General features: G+C 40.7%; 2 protein-coding genes and 1 long non-coding RNA gene across 3 annotated transcripts in view; 2 read left to right on the top strand and 1 right to left on the bottom strand.

Annotated features, from left to right (window-relative positions):
* The window catches only part of DTNBP1 (dystrobrevin binding protein 1), an 85,706-nt gene that overhangs the window by 14,394 nt on the left and 53,383 nt on the right, over positions 1 to 17,929 (top strand). Inside the window, exons 4-6 of the mRNA XM_084795897.1 lie at positions 3,534 to 3,594; positions 5,688 to 5,820; positions 16,258 to 16,390. Coding sequence (XP_084652023.1) covers positions 3,534 to 3,594; positions 5,688 to 5,820; positions 16,258 to 16,390 — 327 coding nt within the window. The remainder of the gene's footprint in view (positions 1 to 3,533; positions 3,595 to 5,687; positions 5,821 to 16,257; positions 16,391 to 17,929) is intronic.
* LOC311606116 (hippocampus abundant transcript-like protein 1) lies at positions 9,848 to 11,564 on the top strand. The gene is given in 2 exon segments (XM_084797178.1): positions 9,848 to 11,227; positions 11,230 to 11,564. Coding segments are annotated over 2 exon segments (1,512 nt in total). The 5' UTR covers positions 9,848 to 9,904; the 3' UTR covers positions 11,419 to 11,564.
* LOC311606117 lies at positions 11,710 to 13,155 on the bottom strand. Its single transcript, XR_014782211.1, has 2 exons — positions 12,963 to 13,155; positions 11,710 to 12,926 (listed from the first exon to the last, which is right to left on the bottom strand). It is a non-coding gene; the product is annotated as an uncharacterized lncRNA (long non-coding RNA).

Here is a 17,929-nt window from a genome sequence, read left to right on the forward strand (position 1 = left end):
AACCATCTACAATGAGATCTGGTGCCCTCTTCTGTGTGCAGGCCTCACATGTGGGTGGAATACTGTCTAAATAATAAATAAATCTTTTTAAAAATTATTTATATAATAATTGTCAATGCCTGAATTCTTGTGTGTGTAACAGCTTTGATTTCCCCAAAATGGTGAGTTATAAGCTAGAATTATGAACTAAATAAACCCTTTGCCCTAAAAGTTGCTGTTGTCAGATGTATTATCATAGCAGCAAGAATAGACACTAATACATTTGGTGAATCTGCATTATGATTTAGGGAATGACAGTTCAGCAGAAAAGTGACAAACTCAGTTGGTGTGAGAGAGTGATACATACGAGCGTGCTAGCAGAAAAGGAAATGGGAGATGGTTGAGAACACGGGGTCTGGGGTTTAAATGGTAGCCGTGTGATGGTCAGTCTGCCATGAAGTCTGGGTTTAAAATTAGCATGATTATTCTTTTACTCAGCAGATACTTAGTAAGTCCTCTGTGCTAATTACTGAGACAACAAAATTGGAAAAGTATAATTCATCTCAGCAACTCTGGTGCCAAACAGTACCTGGCATTCAATAAATACTTGCTGATTTTAATTGATACTCACAGTTACATGCACCAGAGGAAAAAAATGTCAAGCTTTCTGTTAGTTGGCAGTGACAGAAAGGCTGTATTAATTATGTAATGTTGTACATACACGTGGATACTGGTTGGCAGTTGCTGGAATTATCAGATTGGCTTTCCTATCTAAGTTCAACTGGAAAGTGTCTCTATGACTATGAAGAGAGGCACCATGAATTCAGATAATAACTTTAAAAATATTTTATATTGATTCTTTGTGAGTTTCACGTTATGCACCCTAGTCCCATGCATCTCTCCATCCACCCGTATATGACCTTTGCCCTTGTAAACCCCCCCCCCACATAAAAAAAAGCCACACACACAAAACCAAACAAAAAAGACAAAGCATAGAAAACATTTTATTGTGGAAGCTCTAGTATATCCCAGAGTGTCCCACAGTATATGCCCCTGTCCACACATCTTCACTTGCAAATGTTCATTGCAGTGAGTCATGGTCTGGTTCAAGGTCTCTAGCTTCTGTGTGTGACACCTTCAATCTTGGATCCTGACTCTTCCTGGTCATTCTCTCTTTGCCCTGTGTCATGGAGATGCTGCAGCTTTGATCAGCCAGACTGGCCCTTTCACAAGTCCAAGCTGTTCACAGATGATACAGATTTTGTAGTGGGCCAACTCCAAGTCCTGGATCTGGGCCTGGGTGGAAGCTGAGCTGGTCAGCCCGCTGGCTCTCCCTTATCCGTACCACCAGGGTGCACTCTCCAGCACTGCTCCAGCTAGGCCACCCAATGCAGTCATCATCTGCAGGAGGCAAGGTCACCTCCTGCTCTCATGCACTTGGACCCATTCACCCAAACCAACAGAGCCAGCTCCACTGTGCTGCTCAGTTAAGGCACAGGGCCCAAGCTCCTAAGTGTGCAGCCTGTGAGGAGTTGGGTCAAGTCTCCTGCTCTTATACACTGGCGCTGGCCCACTTGTTCCTTTGCCATCAGGGCCAGCTCCACTGTGTTGCCCAGGTGAGGTGAAAGCCCCTCCCTTATTGTTACAGCCAGTGGGGGGGGGGGCAGGGATAACTCTCCTGCCCTCATGCTCTTGGGGACCAGCTCTCTTGAATAATTGCCACAGGTATCTAGGTAGGGAAGGGAGGGGAGGAGGGCAGTACTCTCAACCCATGCTACTTCACAGGTGGCTGGGCCAGTTCCTCTTTGCTTTCACCCTCAGGCCAGCACACCTGTGCCCCCTCCACCACGGCCAGCTTTACCGTGCTGTTCAGGTGAGGTGCAGGGCCTGCTGTTGTGAGTGCTGCAGCTGCTGAGAGCAGAAAATAACTTTGATAGAATTTTAGGGAAGATTAGAAAATCACATTTTTTTCTCAACAGCCATATAGATAAGATTATGTTTAGAAATTGTATTTTAATTTTTTTTCTTTGTTTTGAGGGCTAGATGGCTGAGCAGGTACTTACTGTATAAGCCTGGCAACCTGAGTCTGGTTCTCAGAACCCATGTAAAGGTGGAAAGAAAACCAACTCCACAGAGCTGCCCTTTGATCTCCACACATGTGCCATATATGGCGTGTGTGTCCATCATGCATGCTCACACACAATAGTAGCAATAGTCATAATTAAAATTGAAATTTTTATTTTGAGATGATTTCAGCCTTATTATAACATGATAAAATTAGAGCATTTTGTATAACCAGAGTATGATGATCAAAACAGGAAACTTATGTTGGTAACTATATTACTGCAAACAGATTCATTTGGATTTCATCACTTACTGATACCTTTTTTTCTGTATCTAGGACCACGCATATTTAGTCAGTATGCTGCCTCTTTTTAATAAGCAGTGAGCTTCACAACCTTGATGCTTTTGAAATTGTCCTTCTCTTTCCTAGCACCTTTTCACCAAAAGTATCAAAGCAACTTTGTGTCCTTGTACATTGTGGTAAGAGGCAGATGATGTGGATGTCTTATTGCGGTTGATATTCATCTTTGTCCCTTGTTAAAGATCTCCCTGGTTTCTTTTGCCTACAGGTTAGTGAGCATTCTATAGAGAGACTTTGAGGCCATGTAGATGCCTGTTTCTTTTCAGTTTCACACCCATTAGGAGTCTTTCTTGACAGTTACTTCTGTTGTGTTTACCCAATAACAAGCCTGTGTCTTTTATTATTTCTTCTAAAGTTACTCCTCCTCCTCTTCCTCCTCTTCCTCCTCCTCCTCCTCTTTTTAGTTTTTTTGATACAGGATTTCTCTGTGTTATTTTGGCTATCCTGGACTAGCTTTGTGTATCAGGCTGGCCTTGAACTCACAGTGATCTGCCTGCCTCTGCCTCCCAAATCCTGGGATTACAGGCGTGTACCACCACGCCCAGCTTTAAAGTTACTACTCTTATTTCTACTGTAAAGAAAAGTTTTTCTGAGCTTCAGAGATGGCTCAGTGTTCTTTCAGAGGACCCAATTTTCAGCATCCACATGGTAGCTCACAGCTGTCTGCAGAAGGGCTAGCACTCCCCTCTGGCCTTCTTGGGCACCAGGCACACGTGGCTCACAGACACATGTGCAGGCAAAGCACTCACAGATAAGAGAAAATAATTTTAAAGTTTTTATTAGCCAGGCGTGGTGGTTTCTACACATTTCATTCCAGTAATTGGGAGGCAGAGGCAGGAGAATTGCTGAGTATTGAAGTCTATAACAAGCACTGTGCTAGCCAGTTCTACATATTGAGACTTTTCTCAAAAAAAGTTTTTTTTTTCTCTCTTTTCCATTCAAGAAAATTCAACTGTTTGTGTGATTAGCATCTCTGGGTATTTTATTCTACAAATTGCCTTTTATGCTCTTTGTGAGATGTGGCATTATTTTTTGGCTCCTTTCTGCAGCCACAGTATATTATAAACTCAGTTGGATGGGTTTCCTTTCAATGTCTGTTTGCATTTTAAGTTATTCTTTACATTTTTAGGTATGAGGATACGTGGGCAGCACTTCACAGAAGAGCAAAGGAATGTGCAGATGCTGGCGAGGTAGAGTTTCCTGATCTTACCCTTTGGCAGATTGCCCCTTTTCGATGCTAAGTGCCAGGTCCAGCCACAATAAAAGGGGTGTTTGCCTTGTTTGATTTGTAACAGTGAAAAAAGAGGCTGGACCCATCTGTAGTACTGAGCTCTGGTCCTGTGCACAACTGAAGAGTCATTACTCATAATGTAGTATAAAAGGAGCAAGTATGTAAAGGCTGATAGAAGGACAGGGTTAGGACTTTAAGTTATAAAACCCATGTATGTACACGTATGTATATTGTGAACTCTTTAACATGTACTAAATAAGAGTGGAGGGAATTCCTAAGGCGAAAAGGAGGAGGAACTGAAGTCACAGTGGTTATAAACAAAGCAGGAGGCTTTGTCCGTGGTGCACTGGTTCTGGGAGGCTACATGTGCTTTTTGACCTTTAAAGTGACTACATTCCTGGTGAATGGTTAAACTAGGAAAGGAACAGGGAAACCTGACAGTCCTCAGAACAGTTGGTAAAACTTTCCCCTGGATTTGTTACTGTGCTTTGTCTTCACATAGTTTAGGGTTCTGAGTTATGTTTCCTTGTGCACATTTACTCCAATTTAAGACATCAACGTCACTTATATCTTTTGACAACCGACAAGTCCCCTATGGATCAGAGTTTACATGTAGGTCCCTCAGATTCTCACAGATGAATTAGACTTTTTCCTCCTCCTCAAAATAACATAAGCTATCTGAAGTTTGAGTCGTAGAAGCAAAGACGACCTCTGAGGCTATCATGAAATATAATACCCAGCTTCAAGGGTGAAAATTTAAGCCAGGTGTGGTGATGGACACTTGGAATCCCAGCATTTGAGAGGCTGAAGCTATGTAGTTTGTCTAAACAAGTTGTTTGTTAAGCAAAGTGAAGCGGTGTTTGACACATTTAATGGATAAAGAGAAGACAGAGAAACAGATTAGTGCACCAAAGACAAACTACATAGCATAATGCTATGTTAATTCGTTTCATTGCTCTGACACAATACTTGAGCTAATCAGCTTTGTAAAGAGAAAGGTTTTATTTTGGCTTATAGTTTAGCTCTGTGGTTGTTTGGCCCTTTTGCTGTTAGGCCTGTAGTTAGTGTGCCATGTTGAGGAACATTTGGTGGAGGAACTGTTCATTTCACTGTAGTTGAGGAGTAAATGACCCAGAGGAGGAAACTGGGATTCCAAAATCCTTTGAAAGACTTGCCCATGGTGACTTAGCTTCTCATGCTCAGCTCCATCGGCTAAATGCTCCGCTGCTCCTAACTACTCCATGTAGGCCACTAGCTTGCAAGCCACATACAAGGTTTACTTTAAATAAGATATCTCTAAATTACTTAACATGAATCTGGCCTGTAGCAAATGCTCAAAATATGTTAGTATAATTATCTGTGGTGATTTCTGAAAGTTGTTCAACCTCTCATTCCCTTAGATTAAAACACTTTAGTGCATTCTGCAATATTCTTTCTATACATAAAGCTTACATTCTATATATAGAACATAATTTTTAGTTTTGTGTAAAGCGTGAATTAGTAAACCATTGTTAAGTCTTAATATCTAAATATATTGTACTTTAATTTGTGGTTAAAAGTAGTCATTACCTAAACCTTACTTTAGACTTTTTGAGTTATTTAATAAACCAGGGCAAGATTTATAATGCCTTAAAAAATAGTATGCCATGTACTAGGCAAAATATTTTAACTTTTTCTCAAATCAGCATATGAGTACCACTAAATCCTTTTTTTTTTGTTGTTTCTTTGTATTTTCTTTTTGTTAGTGGTTTTTTGTTTTTATTTTGTTTTGATTCTTATTTTTTCTAGGTGCAAATTTTCTTGTGAACAGTTTCCTTAAAAACAGAGTATACTAGAAGTAATCAGCTCATTTTTGAAGTTTTCTTCTTTGTGTTAAGATTGCCTAATACAACAGCAGTTTGAAAGTTGATGTACAGAACGTGGAGTTGCTTCTTTTCTAAGAAAAGAAGAAAACAAAGAAATAACCCTGTCGTTGCTATCTTTGCCATCTTTGCTAAAGACAAACTGGCTGGGCCTCAGCTCACTTGCTAACTTGGTACTGATCTACTGCAGCTGGTGGACAGCGAGGTGGTCATGCTCTCTGCCCATTGGGAGAAGAAGAGGACCAGCCTGAGCGAGCTGCAGGAGCAGCTGCAGCAGCTGCCAGCTCTTCTCCAGGACTTGGAGTCCTTGATGGCAAGCCTGGGTAAGTGTGATGTGTAAGTGAAAGCAGTTTCAACAGGACTTGCTATCATTTCAGTGCTTTCTAAGAACTCATCAAATTCATAGTTAACATTAAAAATAATAATATAGTACATAATTTTAGTGTGTTGATTTGTGTGTGTCTGTTTGCCCTACCATGCCTACATTCATGTGTTTGAGTGTGCATTTGGAGGTCAGAGGACCACTTTGAGTGTCACTTCCCACTTTCCTTCTTGTTACTCTCTACTGCTCGCTGCTCTGTATGTCAGACTAGCTGGCCTGTGAGCCTCTGGTCATTCATTAGTCTCTACTGCCCATTTCCTTGTAGCAGTGCTGGATTACAGATGTCTGCCACAGGGTTTAGCTGCTTAATATTGGCTTTGGAGATCCATCCAATGAGACGTCTTCTCACCCCAGCTTTGACTTCTTTTTTTTTCTGGCTCTGTTGGATATAATACATTATCCACTGATTATCTCTATTTTCTAGGCTTCTTACATCTTTTAGTCTTGCATTGTTTTCCAGACAGTCTGCCTCATAAGAGTAAGGTATTTGTATTATGTGAGCAATTTAAGACCTTTGATGATGCTTTTAGCTGTACTATCTTGTGGCTTAATAAATAGCAGTCTTGGAAGCCTAGCCCCTCAGGACTTGTTAAGTAGCAAAGGCTATCCATTTATATTGAATTTTTTTTATGGGATGGTGGTCCATCTAGCTTACAAATGCCTGTTTAATTGATAGTTACTGGTAAGGCTGCAATTTAGGAAATAAATGACAAAGATATGCTGGAAAATAGAAAACAGTGAATGTGAACTCTCATCTCTGAGACCTTCTCTGTAGGTGTCTTAAATGCTCCTTGTAAATGAGGATCAGACTATAGTTGGGTCTTCGTGGGCTCTGCATCCATAAATTCAGTCAACTGTACATAGAAAATATTTATTTAAAATTGTTCACATTAGACAACGTATACAGTTTTTTTCAATCTTGTCATTTCCTAAACTATACAGTATAGGTATTCACATAATACCTTTCTATATTGTATTAGGTATTTTAAATAATAGAAAGGTGATTTAATGCATATGAAAGAATGAGTAAGTTGTATGCGGATAACTGCCATTTTATGTTAGGGACTTGAGCATTCAGAGATTTTGACAACCATGGGGCTGTGGGAACCCCCAGGGACACTGAGGGGCGACTGACTATATACCTACTTGCCAGGGTAGGTAGAGGATGAAATGAGATGACAAAAGTCACATTCCTCAGCACAGTTCCTGTGATGCACCTCCTGTGTACTGTGGGCCAGGCATTTCTGTGCTCTGGAACAAGTCTGAGTATATGCCGTGAGAGTACCAGTGTTCTACTAGAAGTTTGTCTGACTTGGCTTTTTTTTTAAAACAGAAGATGGATACTATGTTTTGGGCCACAAAACCATTACATTAAACATTGGAAGATGAGGGCTGGGCTATAGCTCAGTTGGTAAAATGCTTACCTAGTATGCAGTAAGCCAAGGGTTTGAACCACTGTATAGCATGAATCAGCAGTGGCAGGGCACAGTATAATTCTAGCACTTGGGAGGAAGAGGAGGAGGATCCAAGTTCACAGTCATCCTCTGCTACATAGCATACTCAAGGCTAGCCTATGTTACACAAGACTCTTGAAAAATATTTCTCTAAATGTGACAGGATTAACAGTTTAGTGGTCTGTGCACTGAAAATGTCTCTAGGGAAAAAATAAGAGTTCAAACTAGATGAAGTAGTCAGTGCATTCTTTTAATCAAAATCTAGGAAATACGAGTTTGAAAAGTACTGCATTACTATTATAAGGCATGGTGTTTCATGCCTTTAATCCCAGTACTTGGGAGGCTGAGGTAGAAAGAGTGTCTTGAGTTGGGGCAAAGGTGATTTTAAGTTTTAGTTCAGTGTGGTCCAGTGAAAAAAACAAAACATAAAAAAAAACCCTTCATTTATTGAATTCTCTTGAATTTCCACTAGAGGGCAGTCTAATTCTGTTCTGCCATCAAATTTAAACTGTCATGGTCTTGTCTTCCTAGTTTTTTCTATTACTTAATTGTGTGATCTGTTTTTGAAGATTGCTCCTTGTCTAGAATAGAATATTCCACTAATCCAAAGATAAGGGGCATCCATATATTGAGTTTCTGTGTGGCTTTTGAGGACCCTGTATCACTGTGTTGCCTTCTCTATACAGAATGTGAAGGCATTAGCAGGGACTTTCTTATCTGTTTCACAAACTAGATCATCTTGCCCAAGTTCCTTTCTAAGATTAGTCCCATCACAAGACACAAGAACTCTCTTGACACCTTTTTAGTCTCCTGTGAGAATCTCATCTGTTCCCTAATAGCTTTTGCAGGTTAATGCACCTTTTTAAAGGTTCCTATTGACATACCTTATTGCCTGGGTACATAAAAGTGTGGCATAGCACCTGAAGAGTCTTCCGTCGTTTAGTGCCTGGCTCTAATGACCTGTAGGTGTGCAGACAAAGAAGGTGTCTTTGTTCTGTGAGGCTAATGATTTTGATTAGAAAGAAACTCCCTAGATGTGAAATAAGCTTAGTATGCTACTTCACTCTTCACATCTCATAGCTGTGCTGCAGATGATATCTACAAATGGCACAAAGAAAAACTGGAAGCTGAATGGTCCCTCCCCTGGGATGATCTTCTCACCACGATCTGTGGAGCTCTTTCTTGCACAGCTGTTAGGCATTCCCAAATGGCTTTCACAGAAAAATTCCCCCTATCTTCTCCACAAGTCACATAAAGAGAGACACTGTTGTAGTGAGCAAAATGATGAGGCTTAGCTTCCTTTAAAGGATGGATTTGGGTCCATGGAGGCCTGCTATAGTGGTTTATGACATGTAGTCTAAGTTAGTTATAAATTTACTTATTTGCATAACTGGTTTTGTAGCAGGTTGTGTTAGAGTAGTTAAATTTCTGCCAATTTAAAATACATATCATGTATATACTATGATAACTGAAAAACATAAAAACTTACTATATTTCCCTATTATTTTTATTACTGATTTCAAATTTGGTAAGAGTTGAAATGCAGAGTTGGGTATGGTGTCAACCTGCTTATAATTCTTAGCACATGAGAGGTGGACGTTCCTATTCTTCAGGGAAATGCAAATCAAAACGACTCTGAAATTCCATCTTACACCCACCAGAATGACTAAGATCAAAAACTCAAGTGACAGCACATGCTGGTGAGGATGTACATAAAGGGGAATACTCCTCCATTGCTGGTGGGAGTGCAAATTTGTACAGTCACTTTGGAAATCAATCTGGTGCTTTCTCAGAAAATCGGGACTAGTGCTACTGCAAGATCCAGCTATACCACTCCTGGGCATATACCTGAAAGATGCTCCACCACACAACAAGGAGATTTGCTCAGCTATATTCATAGCACCTTTGTTTGTAAGAGCTAGAATGTGGATGGGCATTTTTGCCTGTATGTATGTCTGTGCACCACATGTGTTTCTAGTGCCCATGGAGGCCAGAAAGGGTTCAGAGTCTCTGGAATTGGAGTAACTGGTGTATGGTGAGCCACCAGGTGGGAGCTGGGAGCCATACTCTGTAGCAAGAACAGAAAGCTATAGAAAGAACATCTCCAGCCTGGATGCTCTTTTCTTACTAGGAGCTGATACTACCTGGTTCATGTCATTAACAGAAGAATACAAGTACAGTTTAAACCTAGAACAGAATTCTGTTAGTTGGCTAGCCTAAGGTCAGCTCGTTAAGTGCCTATAGTCAGCCAGCAGCACTGTAATCTAGGAAATCACTGTCTGTCACAGATAAAAATGAAAACGTATATTTTCTGATATAGAGTAACTTTTGACTCTTATTTTAAAAAATCATTTGAAACTTATTTCCCCTCAGTATATAGGATCCTATGTCTAAAAACGATCTGGGGTATAATTTGTAGGTATATGAGTTTACTAGGGAAAAAAAAAAAGGAAATGCGCTCTGCGTCCCCCGCTGGTGCCGCCGCTGCGGACCGCGGAGCCCATGAAGCCATGAAGCCGTGGCGTCGCCGGTGCCTTGGGGCGACCCGAACCTGCCTGGGCATGAGTACTGATGGACGGGGAGTCGCCAGAGGAGCCAGGGTGGAAGGCGGTGGCCTCACCCAAGGCGGCGTCAGCCATGCCCGAGAAGCGCGGGAGCGCTCAGGCCGCCAGCGGCAGCTGGCCACAAGGCTTTGGCCATCCAAGTGTTTACCATGCTGCTATTGTCAGCTTCCTTGAATTCTTTGCATGGGGCCTGTTGACAACTCCAGTGTTAACTGTTTTACATGAAACATTTCCTCAGCACACATTACTCATGAATGACCTCATTCAAGGTGTAAAGGGCCTGCTGTCTTTCCTGAGCGCTCCGCTCATCGGAGCTCTCTCTGACGTGTGGGACCGGAAGCCCTTCCTCCTGGGCACAGTCTTCTTCACCTGCTTCCCCATCCCACTGATGAGGATCAACCCATGGTGGTACTTTGGCATGATTTCTGTATCTGGAGTCTTCTCCGTCACTTTCTCTGTAATATTTGCCTATGTCGCTGACTTCACTCAGGAGCACGAGAGAAGCACTGCTTATGGATGGGTCTCAGCCACCTTTGCAGCTAGTCTGGTTACCAGTCCAGCCATTGGAACATACCTCTCTACAAATTATAGAGACAGCCTTGTGCTCGTAGCTACAGTGGTGGCTGTCCTAGACATCTGCTTCATTTTGTTGGCAGTTCCAGAATCACTGCCTGAGAAAATTAGACCTGCTTCCTGGGGAGCTCAGATTTCTTGGAAACAAGCGGACCCTTTTGCTTCGTTAAGGAAAGTTGGAAAAGACTCTACTGTGTTACTCATCTGCATCACAGTGTTCCTCTCGTACCTCCCTGAAGCTGGCCAGTACTCCAGCTTCTTTCTCTATCTCAGGCAGGTCATAGGTTTTGGATCTGTGAAAATTGTAGCATTCATAGCTGTGGTAAGAATTCTGTCCATTGTAGCTCAGACTGTCTTCCTTAGCAGACTTATGAGGTCGCTTGGGAACAAGAACACTGTCCTCCTTGGCTTGGGTTTCCAGATACTCCAACTTGCCTGGTATGGTTTTGGATCTCAGGCCTGGATGATGTGGGCAGCAGGGACCGTGGCCGCCATGTCCAGTATTACGTTCCCAGCAGTCAGCGCCCTCATTTCTCCGAAGGCAGAGTCAGACCAGCAAGGTGTGGCCCAGGGGATTGTAACTGGAATACGAGGGCTGTGCAATGGCCTGGGCCCAGCACTGTACGGCTTCATATTCTACATGTTCCATGTTGAACTGAGCGAGATGGGCCCAAAACTGAATTCTAATGATGCCCTACAGGGAGCTTTCATTCCAGGCCCACCATTTTTATTTGGAACATGTATATTTCTTATGTCTTTTTTTTTGTTGCCTTGTTCATCCCCAAATACCATAAAACAAGTGGAGTTCAAAAACACAACAGCATTAGTGGCAGCCTGAGCACACCACCTGAACGGGGCAGTGATGAGGACATCGAGCCGTTACTGCAGGACAGCAGCATCTGGGACCTCTCCTTTGAGGAACCTGGAAACCAGAGCACTGAGCTGTGACCGAGCAGTAAGGAAGGTTCTGCGGACACCACGCCATCTCTGAGAGCCGTGGAGGGAGCTGCACCACATGGAGACTTCATGGTGCTGGAGGGGCGATGCTAGCAGCATCCTTTGGGCCAAGTTTAATGAGTGACTCTTTTTTTGTTGTTTTGTTTTTTGAAACAGGGTTTCTCTATGTAGCCTTGGCTGTCCTGGACTCACTTTGTAGACCAGGCTGGCCTCGAACTCACAGGGATCCTCCTGCCTCTGCCTCCCGAGTGCTGGGATTAAAGGCGTGCGCCACCACGCCCGGCTTCTTTTTGTTCTTTTACTCCCATACACTCCCCCCTCCTTTTTTTTATTCTAGGAAAGATTGAAAATGCTTTGCTGAAAATAATATGAAACTTTCAAGGGTATCTAGAATCTAGACTATAAAACTTCAATAGAAAAAAATCATGTCTGTGGTAGGAAAGGCTGTCTTTCCTTCAGTAACTATGTCCTTTTTGTTAGAAGGTGTGGGGTGATAGGGTTACCTGCCTCTTCACTCTTTCTGTGGATTATTCCCTCTGAGTTTGCAAATGTTGATAAGTGGCCGTTCTTAAGAGTCACTTGGTATCAGGGATCTACTGACTTTGTCCAAAGGTCGCATGAAAACCTAATTTTGCTTTCCCTTTATTTTCTCTACTTCTTAAGCTTCTTGAAAATTGACATTAATAATGTTGATCAATGATCACCTTATCAGATAAAGGAAATCTTTTTTATAAAGTTTAAATTATGTTGAACAAGCAGCTCAGATTCTTGGACTTTGTGTCCTGATTGAGGCTAGCCTTAGCAACATACTAAGATCCTGTCTCAAAGCAAAACAACCAACCCTGAAGCATTCTAGTGGCAACAAGGAAATTGGAGTATACTTCAAGAGAAGTGTTTTGTTTTGTTTTAAAAATTTGAACATCCCTAAAAGAGGGTGAGAGTAACAGATAGCAGTGGACTTTATTTCTGAGTTCGTGTTCATTATGTGCTTCTTCCTGCATCTTATGTCCTCCTTCTGTTTTCCTTACCATGCTCCTGCCTTAACTGTTAATGTAGAATGTGTTTATTCTTGACTAATCTGTCTCTCAGTCTGTTTTTCTGACTTTAGAATCTTAGAGGAATGCCCACATCAAATTCCTTTCTAAAATATGAGGGTTAGTGAAGCTCTGTTTCATGATAAGTGTCTTGCTAATTTTTGAGATTTTTATGGACAAAGAAAACTACAGATTTTATATTTTGCTGCATAGTAAATGGACCGTTAACTTGGGTCTCTCTTTAACAAAGCACTCCTTTGAATGTTTTATAAGTATGAAAACATGTAGATATTTGTAAGGATTTTAATTTTTTTTGAAGAGGGTGCTGTGTAAATCTTGTATTTATAGATAATGAAGGTATTGACAGAAAAAATATATACAACTTTTATAAAGGATCATGTACTGACTGAATACATTTAAAGGAAAATATATTTTGAAGCCTGTTCTGCCATGAACGTGAAAGTCCTGTTTCAAGAATTTCTTTATATCTTTATATCTAACATATCTTTTTACTATGCTGTTGGTTTTTAGGTTAAGCTTCCTAATGCATAATAAATTTTCAATGGATACCTATGTCTTAAAAAAAAAAGGAAATGCTATGATACCTTAATTAATTTATCTCTAACATTCTTTTAATTAATTAATTAATTATACAGTGCTCTGCCTGCATCTAGGCCTACAGGCCAGAAGAGGGCATTAGATCACATTATAGATGGTTGTGAGCCACCATGTGGTTTCTGGGAGTTGAACTCAAGACCTTTGGAAGAGCAGTCAGTGCTCTTAACCTCTGAGCCATCTCTCCAGCCCCAATCTATAACATTCTTATGCAGAGCTCTTATTTATATCATGATCATTACTGGTCAGCAAGGTTTTTTGTTTGTTTATTGTTTGTTTGTTTGTTTTGCTTATTTTTGGCAAGATTTTGAGACAATTTCCTGTAGCCCAGACTGCTCTAGAATTCCTGAGATGCTTCTTCTACTTCCTAAGTGCTGTGATTATAGGCATGTGCTAATATGTCTGGCAGTTTTATTTTGTTTTTTTTTGTTTTTTTTCAAGACAGAGCCTCACTGTGTAGCTCTGGGTGTCCTGGAATTCACTATGTAGACCAGGCTGGACTTGAAGTCTGCTTCTGCTTCCCTGGTGCTGGGATTAAAGGCATGTGCCTCTATACCAGCTTTTCCTCCCCTTCCTTTCCTTTCCCTTCCTTTCCTTTCCCTTCCTTTCCCTCCCCTCCCCTCCCCTCCCCTCCCCTCCCCCCTCTCTCTTTCTCTCTCTCTCTCTTTCTTTCTCTCTCTCTCTCTCTCTCTCTCTCTCTCTCTCTCTCGTGTGTGTTTCGAGATAGGGTCTTACCTGAGTAGCTCAGAATTGCCTTGAATTTACCATGTGGCCTACACAGGCCTCAAACTCAACAATTTCCCTGTGTCAGGCTCTCCAGTACTGGGATAACAAGTATATATCATCATGCTCAGCTAACAAAGCTTTAAATGACATTTCATAAAACTTAGCCAATCCTTATAAAAAGTTTCTCTACATTTTAATGGTTAATTACTACTAAGTGCTAAGTTTAAGTTGTCACATTGAAGCTTACAAATGACAGCAGACTTGGATCTCTAAGCTTGCATTTCTGCTTCCTGCTCTGACTCAGAGGGTAACACCAAATCACTTAGAGTTACCGGGGTAAACCTGGGTATGTGCTTGCTTGTTTTCCAAGCCCTGGAAATTCTTGAAACAGGACTTTCACATTCCTTCTCCCTCAGCCAATTGTGAATTAGCCTGTTAAAATAGATTATGAGGAAGAGCTTCCACTATGGGATAAGAAAGAGTCATCACCACTGTTACAATAAAAGTTACATGAACTTCCTGTCCTGATGTGACTTGTTAACATGGTTTAGGTAACAGCATACCTAACAGCACACCATTTTACAAAAAGAAATTTCCTTGCAAGGTTACTTTCACTTGTTGGTATGTTTCCTTTTGTGATACCAAAAATATTCTTTTACAATAGTAATGGAAATATGATTGATACAGCATTTTGCCTTTTTCCTTTATATACTATTTGTAACCTTAGAAAATCATAGCTAGAATTATTCAGTGATTAGAGTTTAGATTTTCACACTTATATTTAATGGCTTTATATTGTCTTTGATAGAGTCAAACCATTATGAATGTTGACTGTCAATCTTTCTCAAAGTTTCCTGTGATATACCAGCCATTTCTCTGCCCTTATGCAGGACCTTGAAGTAGTTTCTCAAGACTTCGGTCTTGAATGGTATTTTTAAAGGGATATTAATATATTGTGTGTGTGTGTGTTGCCTACGTATGATTGTGAACTGCCATGTGAGTGCTGGGAGTTGAACCCTAGGTTCTCTGGAATAACAACCAGTGCACTTAATTTCTGAGCGCTCTCTCTAGCCTTCTTCAATATTTTGAGTGGAGGACTTAACTAGATGCTCTCCATGTTCCAATAAAGAGCAGAGTTTGGTGATCTTAGACTGACTAGTGAAAGACTAGTTAACTGGCAGGACTGAATGTCTGTCTTCCCCAGCCATTGACTGACTCAGTAACACCAGCTTACTGAATGTAACAGTACTTTCATGGAGAGGTTTGTATTGGTAATGTGCCAGAGGCCAAACAGATGTTAAAATGACTTGGAGTTAAAAGTACTAAATTACAATCGTATGATGTGAGCTAGTTATATTTGTTATCTTGTCATTATATAAAAACTTATTATCTGGGCAGTGGTGGTGTACACCTTTAATCCCAGCACTTGGGAGACAGAGGCAAGTGGATCCCTCTGTGAGTTCGAGGCCAGCCTGGTCTGCAGTATGAGTCCAGAACAGCCAAGACTACACAGAGAAACCCTGTCTCGAAAAACCAAAACCAAACCAAACCAAACCAAAACAAAACAAAAAAAACCTTGTTCACTTGCTGGGTGTAGTGGCACATGCCTTTAGTCTCAGTACTCAGAAGGCAGGAGCCGGCCTGGCCTACATAGTGAGTTCTAGGATAGCCAGAGCTACTCATTGAGACCCTGTCTCAAACAAATAAGCAAACAAAAAGACTGGTTCACTTGTGGTACATGGGGGGCAATGGAGATCAGATCAGATTACTTAGGTTACTCCATATTCATCATTCTAGTAAGAAAGTATTTAAGACATTTTGAACATGTATGTTTTGAAAAATGCTTGAAATAGACTTTTTAATTAAAATGTATTTTGATTTTTTGTCAGTGTGTTTAATTTTCCTAAAGTTTAGTAAGAAATACCAAGAAAATCTGAAGCAGTCTTGATAGTTCAAACCTTTTTAAAAAGATACTGTTTGTTTTATTTTATTTTTTTAAGAGATTTATTTATCTATTTTACGTATATGAGTTCTCTGTCTTCATGCACACCAGAAGAGCTAATCATATTCCATTACATATGATTGTAAAGCACCATGTGGTTTGCTGGGAATTGAACTCAGGACCTCTGGAAGAACAGACAGTGCTCTTAACCACTGAGCCATTTCTCCAGCCCCTGTTTATTTTATTTTATTTTTAATAATGTCTGTGTGTATGTCTATGTGGTGATATGTATACATGTTAGTGTAGGGTGTGCCTGTGGAGGACAGACAGAAGAGTAAGTTGGAGTTACAGGCAGTTGCAGGCCATCCAATATGGGTGCAGGTCCCCTGGGGAAGCTGCATGCTTTCCTAACCTCCGAGCCATCTCTCCAACAACAATGTCGAAACTCTTGGCTTTTTGGCCAGTGATTTGGACTTGACAATTGTTTCTTTCTTTTATGTTATATACTTTCAGCTCATTTAGAGACAAGTTTTGAAGAGATAGAAAATCACCTGCTACATCTGGAGGATTTGTGTGGGCAGTGTGAGTTAGAAAGACATAAACACTCACAGTCCCAACACCTGGAGAATTACAAAAAAAGTAAGAGGTGAGTTCAAAAGTCGCGCCACAACATTGTGATCTCAAAGTGTTGATTATATGCTATTCTTTTTTTCTAATTATTGCATTTATTTGTTTGTTTACTCCCCCTACCCCCTCTGTGGGGTATGTGTATGTGTGTATGTGTGTGTGTTCCAGGGCAACTTGTGAGAGATGTTCCTCTCCTTCTATCGTATAGGTCCCACTGAACCATCTTCCTTCCCCTATTCTTCATATGTTGGATTGGTGAAGATAAAGGTTTAACATATAATATTCAATAGTAAGCTCTCCAATATTTGCTTGTTTGTCTTTTAAATCACAGCCATTAACTATAGACCTTGAGCTCTTATAAAGTTTTGCTTAGTCTAGAATCTTCTTGATTAGTATTAATAAGGACTTCTAAAAATAACGTATTGTTAATGAATTTAAATATTGATTTTAATAATACTGATTATTCTATATAAGAAAGATGGTGTATGCCTGTCAGTGGTGGTACACACCCTTTATCCCATAATTCATGAGGCAGATGCAGGAGGATCTCTGAGTTTTGGGCCAGCCTAGTCTACAGAGCAAGTTCCAGGACAGCCAGGGCTACACAGAGAAACCTTGTCTCAGGGAAACAGGGAGGGACAGTCAGATAGAGAGAGAGAGAAAGAGGGGGGAGAAAGAAAGAAAAAGAAAAGAAAGATGGTGTGTGTGCTGATTGAAGACACAGGAAACAATTGATAGTTTCAGATAGACTAAATTTTAAAACTTTGTATTTCTCAAGGAAAGCAGGATACTAATTTAGAGTGTTGTGACAGTTGTTGTTGTTGTTGTTGTTGTTGTTTGTTTTGGTTTTTCAAGACAGGGTCTCTCTGTGTAGCCTTGGCTGTCCTGGACTCACTTTGTAGACCAGGCTGGCCTCGAACTCACAGTGATCCACCTGCCTCTGCCTCCCGAGTGCTGGGATTAAAGGCGTGCGCCACCATGCCCGGCCTTTGTGACAGTTTTAAGCCTAAGAATGTGGGCGATACATTTAAAGGGTGAGGAAGTTAAGATAGCTAATATGTTGGTTAGACTTTTTAAGACTTCATCTGAAAAAAAAAATGTAGGTATTTGTTAATACTCAAGACATCCGCATACAATATTGAGAAATGTAAAGCACTTTATACCAGTCTGTTAAGGCACTTGCTTTATTATTTAAATTGAGGTAATGTTTTTATTCTGAAGTGATGACTACTGATTTAATTCAGTTATAACAAAAATGAAATTGGGTCTGATGTTGTGGTACATAGTGGAACTCAGAAAGAAGAGGCAAGAAGATTGGAAATTCAAGGCCAACCGTGGCACAAGAATCCCTGTCTCAGAAAGATAATAAATATACAATTGGAGTGACTAGAAATGTCCTTAGACACCTGATCTTGATATTTCCTCCTCTTTTTCTACCTGTTTTGTTTTGCAAATAGCTTATCAACATCCTTAGCTGTAAAATAGAGGGAATGAGAATTTTTGTCAGGGATATTGAAGAAAAGAGATGGTTTTGGCTTGTTTTGTTTTGTTTTTAGAA

This window comes from Acomys minous (assembly GCF_964271855.1).
Source record: "Acomys minous genome assembly, chromosome: 9".
NCBI lineage: Eukaryota > Metazoa > Chordata > Mammalia > Rodentia > Muridae > Acomys > Acomys minous.